At 39.7% G+C, this 18,912-nt stretch overlaps 1 protein-coding gene across 1 annotated transcript in view; it reads right to left on the bottom strand.

Moving 5' to 3' along the window:
• CLASP1 (cytoplasmic linker associated protein 1) overlaps positions 1–18,912 on the bottom strand; it is a 268,189-nt gene that overhangs the window by 137,651 nt on the left and 111,626 nt on the right. The window contains exon 8 of the mRNA XM_059394480.1: positions 15,596–15,663. Within this exon, the coding sequence (XP_059250463.1) occupies positions 15,596–15,663 (68 nt within the window). The remainder of the gene's footprint in view (positions 1–15,595; positions 15,664–18,912) is intronic.

Raw genomic sequence — 18,912 nt, forward strand, 5'->3', positions numbered from 1 at the left:
CTCTTGAGGCTCTCTCTCCCTCTCCATCTCTCTCTGCCCCTCCTTGCTGTGCTCACTCACAAATAAAGATCTTTAAAATAAATAAATTGTTACTTATTTCCCATAAAAGTTACTCAAAAGGTACAGCGCAGATGTTTAAGTGAATATCCTAGACTTAAATTTTTACTATCGCTTAGGAAAGTTCTAAGCAACTCTAAGGGCTGTGAACAGTCTGTATGTTGGTGATGAATGCTGAAAGGGAACTTCTATGAATCAACTAGTATTTCAACACTTTAATTTCTGAGTGTCACAGTAACAAAAATCACAGTGTAATCTTTTCACTGATTAAACATTCTTTTCTCCTCTCAACCAGTTACTTACTTCACTTGTGAACTTGCCCTAAAAGGAAAATAAATGTAATAAATGTCAGATACCAGATTCTATACCTTGCACTCTCAACGGAAATGTCATTTTAATCATTGCTGTGCCAATCGTGACCCAATTCTTTATGACCACACGAAGGCACAAAAGTGAGTCAGCTGGAAAAATTCACAGCCAAATTTGGAAAAGTTTCTCATAACAATGTGACTGCCCCAAGAGCTACCTGCCTTTTGTGCAATAATCCTTCAAATCAACCATCCCCTGCTGTAATGACTCAATTCTCAAGAATCCAAAGGAGAGAGGCAAAAGTATGATTATACTTCTGCACAAGAAGGCAGAGAAATAAGACAGTTGAGAATAAATACTCACATTCTAATCTTATTCTCAATACCAACCCCATGTCTACTCCAAGATACAAACCCACTTGAACCAAACCCACATACAAATCAAAATTCTAAGTTGAAACGTCCAAAACTATAATCATCTCCCTACCCTCAAAACCTGCCAGCCTCCAAGTCTCCTCCTTCTGCTAGTCCTATCACCAACCACCCAGTGAGTCAAGCCAAAATACGGAATTCTTCTCAGTTTTTCCGACGCCCTCACCATCTCCTGCAGTGTCCTCCCCACCCACCACCCAAATAATCACCAAGTGCGGCCAGGGCTGCCTCCAACTGTCTCTCTTCGTACTCCCTCTCTGGTCCCACTGAGGCTGTCCCAATTCAAGTCTTCCTCACCTCTTAGGCAGACTGCTGTTACCAAAATAGTCCTCTATAACTGGTTCTCTTTGCCTCCAATTTTATCTTTTAATAAATGGCATTAAGTATTTTAAATACACAGAACATTAAAAACATAATAAAAGCAATTAATTCTACTACCCAGATAAATTATGTAATCTTTTCAGAGAACAAAATTAACACATGCATAAGCATGGTTAAATAACTCAAATATCACCAGGAGAAAGCAAAATAAGAACAAAAAGCTTCCTTTTTCAACCCCTTTACTCATTTCTGGTTTTTTGTTTATAATTGGGACTATGTCAGAGTTGAAGAAAAGAGAGGTCACAATACCCTACCTTCAATCTTCCTATTATTAACACCTAACATTAGTGTATTTATTATAACTAGTGAATCAATACTGATATACTATTATTAACCCAAACCCATAATTTATTCCAAGTTCCTTACTGTTTTCCTACTGTCCTTTATCTGTACCACAATCCTACCTACCTTAGTCATCATTTGTCCCTAAGTGCCTCTAGGTTATCACAGTTTCCATGACCTTCCTTATTTTACATGACCTTGACAGGTTTTTGTTTTTTAGATTTTATTTTACTTGAGAGAGAGCACACTGGGGGTGGGGGGGATGACCCAAGAGTGTACAAGTACAAGCAGGGGGCAGGGTCAGAGAGGGAGGGAGAAGCAGACTCGCACTAAGCAGGAAGCCCGATGTGGGGCTCCATCCCAGGACCCTGAAATCATGACCTGAGCCAAAATCAGATGATTAACTGATTGAGCCACCCAGGTGTCACGAACATAACAATTTTGAGCAGTACTAATTCTGCAGTTTATAGCATATCCTTCAAATTGGGATAAACTGAGGCTTTGCTCATATTTAGACAGCTTAGCTTATGGGTTTTAGGGAGGAAGACCACAGAGGTAAAATGCCATTCTCTCAACAAGACTGTTGATGTTGACCCTGATCACCAGGCCGAGGCGGTGCTGGCCAGGTTTCTCCACTGTAAAGTTCTTCTCCCCGGCCCCACCCCCCCACCCCCATCCATGCTGTACTCTCTGGAACGAAGTCACTGTGCACATCACACACAGAGTGGGACATTAGGTTGCCTCTGGGGTAGAGTAGTTACATGAATGATCTGGAGCAATTCTGCAGTGATTTCTCTCTTCTCCTCCATTTACATATTTATTCAATCATTCATCGTTATCAGTATGGACTCATCAATATTTATTTTATACTGTGGGTTACAATCCAATACCACCTTATTTCATTGCTTGATGTTCCAGCTGTGGCCAATGGAAATCGCTCAGTTGACTCCTAGGTCATTCTGTCGTAAGCCCGTCATCATTTTCCTTTACCTTTGGAGTACTTTCTTACTTTCTGGTGCTCCAACATGCAACAGAGGCCTATCCTGCACCATCTCGTCTCTGCTCCGGCCCTGGAATCGGCCATTTTCCCAGAGAGCCCTAGTGCTCGTGGAAACCAAGATCTGGGCACTGGGTAGCAGTTGCTTTGCCTTTTTTTGTTTGTTTGTTTTTGTTTTTGTTTTTAAGATTTTCTTTCTTTATTTGACAGAGAGAGAGCGCACAGGCAGGCAGAGAGTGGTAGGCAGAGGAAGAGAGAGGGAGAAGCAGGCTCCCCACTGAGGAGAGAGATCGATGCAGGACTCAATCCCAGGACCCCAAAACCAGGACCTGAGCCAAAGGCAGAAGCTTAACTGTCTGAGCCACCCAGGCGCCCCATGGGTAGCAGTTTGCTTTTGTTTTTGTTTTTAAGATTTTATTTATTTGACAGAGAGAGATCACAAGTAGGCAGAGAGGCAGGCAGAGACAGAGAGAGGAGGAAGCATGCTCCCTGCTGAGCAGAGATCCCAGGACCCTGAGATCATGACCTGAGCCAAATGCAGCGGCTTAAATCGAGCCACCCAGGCGCCCTAGCAGTTTCTTTTTAAGGGATATTATTCTCTATCTGATTCTGCATCCTGTTTTTCTTAAGAGAGTTTCCATATCTGTGCAAAAAGATCAATCATATCATTTTTAAAAAAGATTTTATTTACTTATTTGACAGAGATCACAAGTAGGCAGAGAGGCAGACAGAGGGAGAAGGAGAAGCACACTCCCTGCTGAACAGAGAGCCCAATGCGGGGCTGGATCCCAGGACCCTGAGATCATGACGTGAGCCCAAGGCAGAGGCTTAACCCATTGAGCCACCCAGGCGCCCCCAATCATATCACTTTAAACCTAAGTCCAACTCCTACCTCCCATCATATCAGCAGATGCTACCACAGTGAACTGTGTCCCTCTATCACACAAATCAGTATCTATGGACAAGGTCCTGCGCCAAATTATCTACATACACTGTCTCACTTTCTCCTCCCAGTGGTGCAGGAACTGTCATCCCCACTCACACAGGAGGAAATCGAGGCTGACCAACAGGGAGCCTGCCCTGGGTAGCAGTGCTCCTTTGGGCACAGCACCGACACTCAGTCTGAAGGGTTCCCATGTCCACAAGCTGACTCATGCCTGCCTCAAAGTCATTGTGCATTTCCAGTCCAGTCACCTAGGCCAGCAGTCCTCAAAACCACTTAGGACTGGGGACACTTTTTGATGATTCACACTAGTCTGCATCAAAGAACTACAAGGGAAAACTTGTCAATTTCTCACAGATCTATATTTTTTTTATTTACAGGACTATCCTTTACCCTAAATTACATCTTATTTTTCTTTACTGGTGCTAAAGTCCTGGTTTTATTAAATGCCAAGAGATAAAAGGGGTTGGTTTAAATCTTGTTATATTTGGAAAGGTTAAAATTGGCCGCCTTGTATTAGTCTTTCTCCCTGCAACCCAATTTTAAAAATTTAACTCTAAGTAGTCAGAGGCCTACAGTCAAGATCTTGGGTTTCTCAGCTCTCCATATGAGGCACTTGTCCATCCTTTCCTGCACTCCTCCACCCCCACACACACATCCACAGGCAATACCAAAGTGCTTTGAAAAATAAACTCATCATGTTCATAGCATAATTCCAACTCTTGGAATTACCTCCTTCAGCCCCTCGCTGGGCAAACAACTGACTAGGAATATCCTATTTCAAGGGCATCTAAAACTTGTAGGGCCTGTTTTAATGTCTCCTTGAATGCTTTCATTTTTAAATCACTCCCAAAGACAACTACTAAAAATAGCCCAATTTGAGGATCAAAAAAAAAAAAAAAAAAACAACCCAGACCCAAGGGCTTATCCTAGCACTGAGCTTGCCAGGAGGAGGGCTGGTCTAAGAAGGCAAAATCTGGGCTCTGTGCTCGGTCCAGCCATCAAGCCAATTACAGCAAACCTGAAACCCCCTATGTCCATGTCAGAAAACTACTATGCCTAACACTCCTTAAGGAACTGCTGTGAAAAGTCATAAAAATAACAAAAAACCTTCAGGAAAGTGCTCTGGAAATATTAAAATACTCGATATACCATTGTGGTTAAATGGCTGGTTTTCTATTTTGCAGGTTGCTCATGGGCTCTTTATTCATTGTGGACCAACAGAGGAAGATTCAAACAAGCCATTGCTCCAAGAAGCAACTTGTAATCCTTGTTTCCTACTGTATTTGCAGTTCCTTAGGATAAAAGGTACCAATGCTTAGGAGTCTGCATTTCAGGTAACAGTGGCTAACAAGGTAGGCAACTTGAAAGGAAATTCCCAAGCAAAAGGACAGTCTACTTTAAACCCTGATCCACAGGCTTTGACATGGACACAGTCAACTCCCACAATTACTTTGCCCTATTTAAAAAAAAAAAAAAAAAAAAGGTCAAAATATAACAACGTAAGACAAATGCCACTTGTAAGAAACACACTTTTAAATCCTCAAATGAAGGGATCTGAAAAAGGTCACTTCAGAACATGAATTATTTAGCTCTCCTCCCCAGGTATTGGTTTCCCACGATGGCTTAACCTGAATACAGAGTACTGTAATGAGAGATGAAATAAAAAAGAGCACCAGCACTATATACCTCCAATTCTCAATTTTAAAATATCACAAGCAGAAATGCGGCTTCTTCCAACATGACCATTTGCAGCAAACTTAACCCAAGTTATCTTAAGATAGACAGACCAGGCAAATCCGCTACAAAATAAACCTGAACAAATGAGCTGGATGTTTGCCAGCTTCCCCAAGTGGGAGGCAGAGGAACACTTGTTATCCCACACAATGTTACTCTGTGTAATACCTGTTTCAGTTGAAGGGTTGGGAAATGATCCTTCAGAGACAACAAATTAAAAGCCTGCCAGGAAGGGGAAGAAGCCACACAGGTTGTCTGTATCACATCTATTGCACTTTCTTCAAATACAAACCTGTTCACAGCGGGGAGGGGTTCTTTCAAGATCATTTCAGTACTACCAAAACCCGGGTCAAAGCTCCATGCAAAGATGGAAGGCTAATCGGTAAGACTTTGGCAAAACAATTCTTTTGTAATTTTTCAGTTCCATTTCTTCGTTTTTAAAATGCCAGTCCACAGGGAAGGAAAAATTTTACACAGTGATTTTCCAGACAGAAGCAGCATCCCTATACTGCTATGAGTTACATGCATTTTCTATCCTCTGCTGAAAAATCTTGGAAATTTCTGGCCAGCAGATTCCTTTGGAGACAGCTTATACTCAGTAACAAATGTCTTGTAATTGCAAAATAATTTATTTTCATAACCCCACATACTGTGAATACAAAAGCTGCAGGGAAAAATTTAAAGCACAAGAAACAAGATGAAACACAGCTAATGTCACTTCTTGTGCCTATCTCCTCTTTCTCCTTAGTTGTTGAAGGTCAACATTAATGTTAATGCATCTATACATCTCACAGTTTTTGCCAGCCCCCATGGAAATACTCCTAGCAATTCTTTTCTTAAGTTTCATTCACAATTTTTAGTTATCAAAGCAACGATAAAATATCTTAAATATGTTACTTATTTCCTAGCAAACCAGCAATAATTACAAATGCATTTCAAAATAAATTAGAATAGCCTACCTTTCCCAGTAGTCATGACTGTCCGCGATTTTGGTACAATACAAACACTGCTCTGAAAGCTGCACCTACTCACAGCAACTTAAGCATCAGCCAACTCCCCACCCACATGCCTTCTTCAGTGTGATCTGCACCAATGGCAACTGCCTCCCTCTTCCAAAATAAAAGCCTGGACTATATATAAGTAATTATTTTAAAAAGGGGATTGAGTGGGACGTGAACCTTCTCCCTCTGACTTTACTCATGGAAGAGAGCCTTCTTTAATACTGGTATTAAAAACAGTTTTAACTGACTGATTTTTCCCCTTGAAAAAACAGGGAAGAACATTCCTAACATAAACCTTAAGTAAGAATAATGTCAAAAAAGCAAGCTCAGTTCCACACAGAGGATGAAGCTGCCAGCTGCAGCTTGACCTACTTAAAACTGGTGTCAGAAACAGTCTCTCCCAGGCTACTTCAGGTGGTCTTGTCCTTAGGACAGCAAATAATCTAACATAATTATCCCTGGACCTGTGACTATGGAAACACTTTCCTAAGATACCAAACCAGAACTGCAGACCTTGTAATATACACAGTCTAATAAACAAGCAGGCGAGGGGATGGGAGCCCATGACCAGCACCTGATCCACTTATTCACAATCACTGTTTTTAGGCTACACAGATAATAACGACTTGACTCTTAACAAAGACGACACTCAATTTACCTTTAAATGAATGCTTTGTCCCAGCTACACTGGGCAGTAATTCAAACCTTACCTAATAACACTGGTCTAGTCACTTTCAGATTTTTACAGTATTTCTCATTTCTAATAACTCAGAAATGACATCTAACATTTTCAAATTACACAATTTTTTTTAGTAGAAAAACATAAGGCAGAATGCAATTTGGCAGGAAAATGATGCTCTAGATACAGGCATGTATTAGTTGATAATTTTATAATTATGTTATTCAGTTTATAGTTTTGTCAGCAATCAGTATTTTCTTTTTCTTTAGCTACAGGATTTTTATGGAATTTTCACAGATTTAACCAGGATGAAACTTTCATTCTTTCTTCATAAACATGTTAGCTTTGCTCAAGAAACTCGAAAGCATGCACATTTTTAACCAAATTAATGTCCATGGGCTTCACTTCAATCAAATCTAATTAAAGATCATTAAGTGGCCGCAGATAAAGGACACTGACTAGTCTGTAATTATTGGCTCTTTCATGCTGAAAATCCAATTCTCCTGGGAGCATAAGCACATCTGCATGATTAAGAGAAAGACTTACATAGAAAATAATTTGCTTTTTGAAACCCATGGAAGGCAAAACTGTAATTTTTGCTTCAAGGGGTTTGCTAATTATATGCAGATGGAAAAAAAGAAAAAAAATCTATAAAACAACATATTTTTAACTCCCATATTCTTGCCATTCAAAGCTGAAAGGCCTTTGGGTAACCTAGCAACAACAACAAAAAAAATCCTACAAAGATGAAGTGCTCTGTTACAGATAAGACACTCCTTTCCAATTGCTACTCAGCTGCTTTTTCATTACTGTTTTTTAGTCACAATTGTGCACTTAAAAAATATTAAGCCCATGAGTTACATAAACATAATCAATTACACATCTTAGAACAACCTAATTTTGAATATGTCAAGAAACAGACCCTGCGATGAAACTCATCTCTTCCCTACAAGTATTGCTATTACATTAATAGCTTCTTTCAACTTAGCTTAAACCCAGAGCTTTTCTTACTCAAATGAAGGTTACCATTCATAAGTAACAACAAAAAAAGTAACAAATTTCATAAAAATTAAAAACTTTTAAATACCAACCAAGTAAAAAAAAGATAACCCATGGAACAGAGAAAAATATTTGCAAATCATATATCCATTAAGAGTCTGATGTCCAGAAGATATAAAGAATTCTTACAGTCCAACAACAAAAAGACAAACACCAATTTAAAAATGGACAAAGAACAGCAATCAACAGGGAAAAAAAGTAAAAGGCATCCAAATTGCTAAGGAAGAAGTAAAACTGTCACTAACTGCAGATGATGTGATACTAAACATAGAAAACTCTGAAGACTCTCCTCCCCCCTAAAAAAGTTATTAGAACTTATAAATGAATCCAGTATAGGTTGCAGGATACAAAATCACAATACAGTAATCTATTGCACTTCTATACACCAAAAAAAAAGTAATAGAAAATAAAATTAAGAAAACAATTCCATTTACAATTGTACCAAAAAGAAAAAAAAAACCCTAAAAATAATTAGCTTATAGAGACGAGGACCTGTACTCTGAAAACTAAAACACTGATAAGAGAAAATGAAGATGATATAATCAAATGAAAAGATATATCATGCTCATTCATGGACTGGAAGAATTAATATTGTTAAAATGTCCATATTACCCAAAGCCATCTATAAATTCAATGCAACTCCTGTCAAAATACCAGTAGACTTTTTCACAAAACTGTAAGAACCCTAAAAATTTGTATGGAGCAACAAAAGACGTAAACTGCGGAACTAACCAGGAAAAAAAGCAGAACAAAGCCAGAGGTATCACAATTCCAGATTTCAAGATATAATATAAAGATATGCAAGTCAAAACAGTATGGTACCAACACAAAAACTGACATATAGATCAATGGAACAAACAGAGAGCCTAGAAATAAGCCAATGTTTATATAGTTAATTAATCTATGACAAAGGAAGCAAGACTATATAATGGGAAAAAGACGGTCTTTTCAATAAACAATGTTGGTTCTGAAACTAGTATTACACTGTATGTTAACTAACTATAACTTAAATAAAAACTTGAAACTACAGGGGATGCCTAAGTGGTTCAGTCCGTCTGCCTTTGGCTCAGGTCATGATCTCAGGGTCCTGGATTCTCCTCCCATCACCTGTGCTCTCTGACTCTCTTTGTCAAATAAATAAAATCTTTAAAAACAACAACAACAAAACTTCAAACTACAAAATAAATGTTTGTTGGGAAAACTGGAGAGCTACATGCAAAAGAATTAAACTGAACCATTTTTTTACACTATACACAAAAATAAACTCAAAATGAATTAAGGACTTAAATGTGAGACCTGAAACTATAAAACTCTTAAAAGAAAACACAGGTAGTAATTTCCTGGACATCAACCTTAGCAACATTTTCACAGATTACAAGAGGAACAAAAGCAAAAATAAACTATCAGTACTACATCAAAATAGAAAACTTTTGTAGAGCAAAGGAAACCATCAACAAAACAAAAAGGCAGTCTACTGAATGGGAGAAGATATCTACAAATGCTTTATCCAATACAAAATTAATATCCAACATACATAGATAACTTTTACAATTAAACACCAAAACACCAAACAACCCAGTTAAAACATGGGCAAGAATCTGAATAGACATTTTACCAAAGACATATAGATGCCAAGAGACACATGAGAAGATACTCAACATCACTGATCATCAGGGAAACTCAAATCAAAACCATAATTAGATATCACCTTACACCTGTCATATGGATAGAATCAAAAGAATAAGAAATAACAAGTGCTGGCAAATATGTAGAGAAGGAACCCTTGTGCACTGTTCATGGGAATGTAAATTTGTGCAGCCACTGTGGAAAATAATTTGGAGGTTCCTCAAAAAAAATTAAAAATAACCATATTACCCTAGTAATTCCATTCCTGGGTATTTACCAAGACAAAACAAAAACACTAATTCAAAAAGATATATGCACCCCTATGTTTACTGTAGCATTACTTAAAATAGCCAAGATATGAAAGCAACCCAAGTGTTGAATGGGTAAAGAATATGGTGGGTATGTGTGGGTGTGCATGTGGGGAGGGTATATGGGGGTGGGTGTGTGGGGGTGTCTACTCTGCCATAAAAAAGAATGAGAGCTGGGCACCTGGGTGGCTCAGTCAGTTAAGTGTCTGCCTTCAGCTCAGGTCAAGATCCCAAGGCCTTGGGATTGAGCCCCATGTCAGGCTCCCTGCTCAGTGTGGGGTCTGTTTCCTCCCTCTGCCTCGGCCCCTCCCCCCACTCATGCTCCCTCTCTTTCTCTCTCTCAAATAAGTAAAATCTTAACAAAAAATGAGATCTTATCATTTGTAACAACGTGAATGGACTTAAAGGGTATTATGTTAAGTGAAACAAATCAGAAAGACAAATACCATATGATTTTACTTACATGTGTAATTTTAAAAACAAAACAAATGAATGAATGAACACAGAAACAAAGAGAGGAAACAGACTCATACAGGGAACAAACTGATGGTTGCCAGAGGAGCAGGGAGTAGGAAAATGGCCAATGGGTGAAGGGGAATGGAAGGTTCAGGCTCCCAGTTACGGAATGAATAAATCATGGGGATGAAAGGTGCAGCATAAGGAATACAGTCAATGGTACTGTAAGAGTGCTGTATGGTGACAGATGGTGATGGCACTCTACAACATCAGAGTTGTGGAATCACTATGCTGTGGACCTGAAATTAATGTAACACTGTGTGCCAATTTATAAATAAATTTATAAATAAATAAATAACACTTCAATTTATACTTCAATTTATAAATAAATAAATAACACAAACAACCTTTAAAAAAAAAAAAGGACAAAGGAACTCAACAGACATTTTTCCAAAGAGGATTTACAAATGGCCAACAGGCACATGAAAAAATGCTCAACATCACTAGTCATCAGGGAAATGCAAATCAAAACCGTAAAGACAACACTTCACACCCACCAGGATGACTATAATCAAAGAAACAGACAATAACAAGTATTGACGTAAATATGAACAAATTACAACTTTCATACATTGTCGTTGAGAATGTAAAATGGTGCAGCCACTTGGAAAACAAGGTGCCAGCTAGGCAAAGGTTAAATACAGAGTTACCACAGGAGCCAACATTCTATTGCAAGGTATATACATGGGAGAAATGAAAACATCTCCACATAAAAACTTTCAAATATTCACGGTACCACTGTTCACAAGATTTAAAAAGCAGAAACTCAAATGTCTATGAACTGATGAGTGGGTAAACATAAGGTGGTATATCCATACAACGGTGAAATATTATTCAGCTATAAAAAGGAATGAAGTTCTAATACATGCTATCCCATGGGTGAATCCTGAAAACATTACGCTAAGTGAAAGAAGCCATACAGAAAAAGCCATATGTTGTGTGATTCCATTTATATAAAATGTCCTGAATAGGCAAATCCCTTGAAACAGAAAGTAAGTTGCCACAGACTGGGAGGAGAAGGAAATTGGGAGTGCTAATGATCACAGGTATTCTTTGGGGGTGATAAAAATATTCTGGAATTAAATAATTGCACAATTCTATGAATACACACACACACAAATTATACACTTTAAAAAAAAGTAAATTTTTGGTATAGACTTATCTCAATATTTAAAATACACTGATAATTTCCCCCCAAAAAATAATCCAACACTGACTTCTAATAAAAATTTAGATAAAAAGGAATAGATGAGAACTACCTCACATTTTGCTAAAGAAGATCTACAAAAAACGTACAATTAACATCACACTTAGTTGTGAAAGACCTAAGACTGGGAACCAGAGGGCTACTTCCACCACCTCTAATTATGTAGAAGAGGAAATTCTAGCCAGTGCAATAAGGCAAGAAAAGAAGTAGGGGCGCCTGGCTGGCCCAGTGGGTTAAGCCTCTGCCTTCGGCTCAGGTCATGATCTCAGGGTCCTGGGATCAAGCCCTGCATCGGGCTCTCTGCTCAGCAGAGAGCCTTCCTCCCTTCCTCTCTCTGCCTGCCTCTCTGCCTACTTGGGATCTCTCTCTGTAACAAATAAGTAAATAAAATCTTTTTTAAAAGTAAGTAATACATAGGGGCACCTGGGTGGCACCTGGGTTAAAGCCTCTGCCTTCGGCTCAGGTCATGATCCCAGAGTCCTGGGATCGAGCCCCACATTGGGCTCTCTGCTCAGGAGGGAGCCTGCTTCTCTCTCTCTCTGCCTGCCTCTCTGTCTACTTGTGATCTCTGTCTGTCAAATAAATAAAATTAAAAAAAAAAAAAAGTAAGTAATACATAAATCTGAGAGAGATAAAACTGCATCCTAGTTGCAGATGATTTGTCTATGCAGAAAATGCCAAGAAACCTACGACAACTCCAGGAACTAACGGGAAATTTCAGAGAGATCACAGTGTACCTATATAAGCAGCAAACTGAAGACGGCAGAGCGTGGAGAGCTGAGAAGTAGAGCAGTCAGTGGTCTGACGTGCAGGGTTCAAAAACTGGGAGTCAGTGAACCAAAAAAACACAAAAATTAGAGGAGGGTTTTATTATTTTCCAAATGCGGTTTCTCTATGCTATCTAAATGTTCACTGACTTGAGCAAAGCAGATTAGGTGGTTTTCTTTTGACAGCTGCTGGACATCTTACCAGTCTCTCAAAGTAAGCATAGAGAGACCAAACTTATCTGGATTAAGAATTCTAAAATCTTGGGGTGCCTGGGTGGCTCAGCGGTTTAAAGAACTCTAAAATCTTAATACATACTCTTTTACGTGAATCTGTTTTGGTTCCAACAATTAAAAAGTAATACTACATACGGACAGCAAAAAGCTGAAATTTTAAAGGCCTCCAGTAATTCTTAATTCAAGATTTCCTTGCCATCTGCTATTTTTAACACAGATGCCTGAAAGAACTGTCTTCATTCTCAATCCTACCCCTTTACCACATACACATACATATATGGATATGCAGGGACAATATTTACAACACATGGAAAATTTAGAATGAAATGTTGTTGTGACACACCCAAAGCCACAGGATTTTAGTGCTCGAGTGAATCATGTGTGTCGTGTTCATTAAAACTCATAGAGTATACAAAGGCTCTACTGGGTAAGGCCTCCAGCATGGGTGTGTTTCTCCTCCCTAGTGCCAGTATTATAATGAGATTCTGTTTCACAGTTATGATTTATAACACAGGCTATTAAAGCACAAACTCACTTTTCAGCCACCACCACTACCTCTTTACCTAGTACTTTTTATCATGGTACCAACAAGTACCAAGGTTTAAACTGGGAAACCACACCAATTACACAAATTCACACACACACACACACACAGAATTAAAAGCTCATGTCTGGCAACTCGCTGGGCAGCCCTGCCCATGTACGCCATCAACACCGCTCACCACAGGAGCGTAAGTCCCCCATGGCCAGGATTCTGGTTCTAACTCTACCAGGAATGCACTGGAAAGCACATACAAAAGCATGTATACAAGTAGGGGGCACCTGGCTGGCTCAGGCACTAGAGTGTGTTACTCGATCTCAAGCTTTTAAGATCGAATTCCATGTTCATGTTGGATACAGACATGACTTAAAAATAAAATCTTAGGGGCACCTGGGTCGCTCAGTGGGTTAAAGCCTCTGCCTTCAGCTCAGGTCATGATCCCAGGGTCCTGGGATCGAGCCCCACATCAGGCTCTCTGCTCTCTCTCTCTCTGCCTGCCTCTCTGCCTACTTGTAATCTCTGTCAGATAAATAAATAAATGAACAATCTTTAAAAAAAATAATAATAAAATCCTTTAAAAAAAAAGTAGGAGGCAATGTACAGAAGTTATGCCATGATAAAATTATATACAAATTATACAGTGACAGACCAATGGTTTTTAAGTGAGTATGAAAAAATGAACACTGATTTACTGGTGATAGCAGAATTACTCTACTCTTTTTCTGCCCTTTTAGTATTGTTTTTATAAACATATGGAAGAGAAATAAGGGGGGATTAGTGAAAGTATGTGTAGAACTCTTTAATCAGCCTGTAAGAAACATAATATACAGACAAATTCCTTAGTGGTAATGACAGGTACACAGCAGAGGAGGACTTAAGGATCTACATCCTGTTCCCTGCTCGGTCCCTATGTAGTAGCAGCGACATTCCCCCAAGAGACAACCTTTTATTATGACTTTAAGTTTTCAAAATTTGACAGCTATGCTGTGATCTAAGATCCCTAGCAATTCAGAAATTGCTATGATGCAATGAGGTATCCAAAAGTTAGAAAAAGGGGTGCCTGGGTGGCTCAGTGGGTTAAGCCTCTGACTTCAGCTCAGTTCATGATCTCAGAAACCTGGGATCGAGCCCAGCATTAGGGGAGCGGGGTGGGGGGGGGGTCTCAGCAGGAAGCCTGCTTCCCCTTCTCTCTCTGCCTGCCTCTCTGCCTCCTTGTGATCTCTGTCAAATAAATAAAATCTTAAAGAAAAACAAAAACAAAAAACAAAGTTAGAAAAAGTTCTTGGTGGCAACTGCTTTGTGAGGACTTTACTCATACATTCATTCACAGTTATGCATCAAATTCACTTGCCTTTTCTTCACCTTCTGGAATCACAAGAAATAACCACTTGTCCTCAACCATCATCACAAAGTACAGTAAAATAAATATAAGTACCAGAAACATTAAGTCACAATTCAAGTCTCAGCCACTATTCTGTTTATTTATTTGACAATATTTACTGCATACCTATACCACATGCCAGGGACTCTTGAGGCGCTCAGGATAAAGAAGGGATAATACAATGTCCTCACCCCCATGAACAAACAAACTATTTTGCAGTGATATGCAGTAAGAAGAACATTAAACAGAATGTAGGCACAGAGTTCCCTCAGAACATCGGACATGCTATCCTGGCTGGCCTTGGTAATACGGTGTGTGTGCAGCTGAGGTCTCGGTGGAATGAGGAGGAGGAGGAGGGCCACAGAGACCCCCGAGGACAAATGTTTCAAGCAGAAAGAATTGTAAGCGCTGAGGCCCTGAAGCAGAAGCTTGGAATGTTCAAAATTAGCAAGGAGGTCAACAGGACGGGAGCCAAGAGAACTCTGGGGAAGAACACCAGATGACATGAGAATGGTGGTCAGCATCAGAGCATGTGCAGGGCCTGGTGGGCCAGGATGAGCCATTGAGCCGCAGTCTCCATGTGATGAAAACCCCGGGAGGATTCTGAACCAGGGATTAACATCATAGCAGTTATATCCGAAAAGGACTACTTGAGGGGTGCCTGGCTGGTGCAGTGGACAGAACATGAGACTCAATCCCAGGGTCGTGAGTTCAAGTTCCACATTGGGTGTGGAACCTACTTAAAAATTTTTTTTACTTAAGAGTAATAAAAAAGGAAGGACTATTCTGATTGTTGTATGAAAAACAGCCCATAGGTGCTTGGGAAGAATAACAGCAAGGACGCTGGTCAGAAGGACACTGTGAGAGCACAGGTAAAAGACTACAAGGACTTGCACTAGGAGCAGAGCGGCAGCTATAGTCAGAATCGCCCAGGACTCCAAGCTCCTGAGTTCAGTGTGCGCTCCAAAAGAAGGTTGGCAACACCACCACAGTTTCTAGCCTGGGAAAGTGGGTACATGGAGGTAAGACTTCAGACCTAGACACTGTCCTCAAGATATCAAATTCAGCTGTTCAGACCTAGCATATTACTGACCTAAAACTGAAAAGGCAAAAATAGAAAGACTGCTTTTTCTACTTACCGTTTGCTGACTGTATCATGTTTCCAGATTTTTGGACTTCATCAAATTTTGTAAAAATTACATTCAACCTGTAGGGAAAAAAATATATACTTGTATATATAGAAACTAATAACTGTCACCATTTATAGCCAATTATGTTAAAACACTAATATGAAGTTGAGTCACACCCCCACAAAAAATCAAGGATAAAGGGGCGCCTGGGTGGCTCAATGGGTTAAGCCACTGCCTTTGGCTCAGGTCATGATCTCAGGGTCCTGGGATCGAGTCCCGCATCAGGCTCTCTGCTCAACAGGGAGCCTGCTTCCTTCTCTCTCTCTCTCTCTCTCTCTCTCTCTCTGCTTGCCTCTCTGTCTACTTGTGATCTCTCTCTGTCAAATAAATAAATAAAATCTTTAAAAAAAAAAAATCAAGGATACAAACCCACCTAATAACAAAAACAGTAACTACATTAATAACATTAATAACATCCAACAATAATCGAGCACTTATTATAGACTAAGCACTGGCTTAGGACTCTCTCTGAAAAATCTCAATCCTTACAATAGCCATATGCGAGATTATTATCATCTCCATTTCACAGATGAGGAAACCAGAAAACTTACTCTGGCTAACATGGTGATTTCAGGTGGAGAAGGCAGCCCTGAGAGTAAGAATCCAGAGCTCATGATCTCAGGCACTGTATTAAATGGACTGACCGCACTACACAAAATGTATACATTATGAAAAGCATATGTTTCTCCTATTTCTGTCTAAGCACAGACTGGTGATCACTTAGAATAAAGATCTTCAGAATCCACTGACATTACAAAATAAAGGCTTTCCTGTGACTTATGCTTAATTTAAAAAATGCTCTAAATAATTTCTCCAGAAACAAGCACTGTGACTAGATTCTTTAGCTGAAAAAAAATCTACATTTATTTTCTGTTAATGGATCAATGTCACCTTGACACTGAAATTGAAACAAAACTCCTTAACCAGTCAAAACATTCCATCCTAGTGACACCAGTAATGAGAGAAAAACTGGGAGTAGGATGGGGTGCAGCGGTGCTAATCTTGCCTGGTAGAAGTCAAGAAAAAAACGAGGCTTTCTGAAGCAAAACACAGACACGCTGGAGTAAGAGTGAAGGATGAGAGTCCAAAGCAATGTACTTCTGCGTTCAGACCCACACCACCCATTTCCAGGACCAGACTAAAAATTTTAGTACTTGCTTACAAGCTGTCCTGTCAGACAAGCTGTAATTAGTTCAAACATGTTTGTCTTTTCTTCACAACTACAACGGACTCTCCTTCGGGATAGGGATGGGAACTATACACTTCTGGTGTTCTGTATTCATCAAATACCATGTAATGCAGGAGCATTACATCCCTGCGTGAATCCTGTTCCTGTCCTCACTATGGAAACTAGGTACATCCTGGCCTCCATTCATCCACAGTTCATTCACTGAGTCCAGCACCGAGCTGGCCAGAGGATAAGTGTGTAACGTTCTTAACTTCTAAAGCTTCTACTTCATTCTTTTCTTCTTAGAATGTCACATTCTAAGTAAGAGGGGAGCCAAAATTACACATCAGCAAGGGGACATAAAGTGAGGGGGATAAAGGAGCCTGAAATACTGCCTTCCCCCATTCCCATTCCATGGCAGATATCAAGCTTTTTTGCCCATCTGTCCATCTAAAGCCCAGATGGAGCCTCAAAATCCTTCTCAAAGCCACTCCAGGCAGCCACTACCAATGAATCAAAGTTGGCACTGAATTACAAAAATCTTCTTTGTCATCTCAGGACCAGATAGGAGTAAAACTCACTTTCAAATCCAGAGGTTACTAAAAGATCTGGAAAAAATGCCCCAGAATCAAATTCTTATGATGTTTCCATCACCTTCCCTCTTAAAAGCACCAAAGATCTCCAGTGGCTTACAAAGCGTGTGAATAATGTCACTACACAGGTTGCCAGGGCATATGCCCTGACCAATTTCCCACTTTATTGTGTCACAACTACACCCTCTGATGTGAGCAGGCCTGCAAGTTTGCAAGTTAGGAACAAGGCAGCCCTCCCACCTTGGTTGTTCCTAAAATTCCTGCAAGAGGCAAGAATTTCACCCACTGTTGGTTAGAGTAGTCACCATTCTCAGTGGCCACTGTGGGAGAGTCTGCAGATGCTCTCGCTGGCAAGGTCTCCTCACTGGGGCCACATTACCCACACCTACAACAAGCTACCCACAAGCTACCCACAAGCTGGCCCAAACAACTAGGTATGAGAATGCACAAAAGATTAGTACTTTTGGTACTGCACTTGAATTCAGAATTTCCTCAGGCAGGTGTGCCTCGCCCTCTACTCATACTTCTGTCTCACTAGCTGCCTCATTCTCTGCTCAGCGATGTCTATACAGGGGATCCCTAAGAAGCTTACCACCTCAGGAGGCCAGTTAGCTGGCTTCAGGACAGTCTAACACTAACAAAGAATTCCTGAGGAGTGGCTTCTTTGCCTCTACCTCCAAAAACAGCAATATGAAATGCCTCTCTGGGACCAACGAATTTGCACATACCTTAAAGGGTGAGTTTTATACATTCAAACTAAGGATTACTCTCAAAAGGCACCAACTTTTTTTTTTTCATTTTTCATTTTAAATCTCTGGATCTCAAATTTAAATTTTGACAAGTAACCAATACCATTTTCCCCTGGTTTTTCTCAATTCAAAATTTATATTCAACCCTTCAATCGAACTGGCACTTATTTTACTATAAGATCTAGATCTAATTATTCCTTCCTAGAATATCTTATAAATTTAGGGGCGCCTGAGTGGCTCATTTGGCCGGGCGTCTGACTCTCGATTTCAGCTCAGGTCATGATCTCGGGGTCATGAGATTGAGCCCCATGTCTGGCTCTGTGCTGGGTGTGGAGCCTGCTCAAGATTCTCTATCTCCCTCTCCCTCCTAATCCCATGACTCTCTCTCAAATACTAATTAATTTTAAAAATTAAAATAATCTCATAAAAGCAAATACTAGTCTGTTCACAATCAACAAGACCCATCCATACGCTCAGAACTTTTCATTGACTTTTTAGTCCACTATTCTTAAATATGAGCAGATAACCAAGCATTCAAAGACACACGAGCAAAATTTTTAAAGTGAAAGAGACCAACATGAATAAATACATACTCCAAAATCACAATACAGAGGAAAGAAGAGGCAATGAGAAGTTTTTAAAATATATCATAATACTTCCAAACAGATCAAGAAAATACTGCAATTATAAAAACTAACATGGAAGGAGCCCTTCAAAATGACAGAATAAGGACCCCTGAAAATCTGTTCCTCCAAA

This window comes from Mustela nigripes, chromosome 3, assembly GCF_022355385.1.
Source record: "Mustela nigripes isolate SB6536 chromosome 3, MUSNIG.SB6536, whole genome shotgun sequence".
Classification (NCBI taxonomy): Eukaryota; Metazoa; Chordata; class Mammalia; order Carnivora; family Mustelidae; genus Mustela; species Mustela nigripes.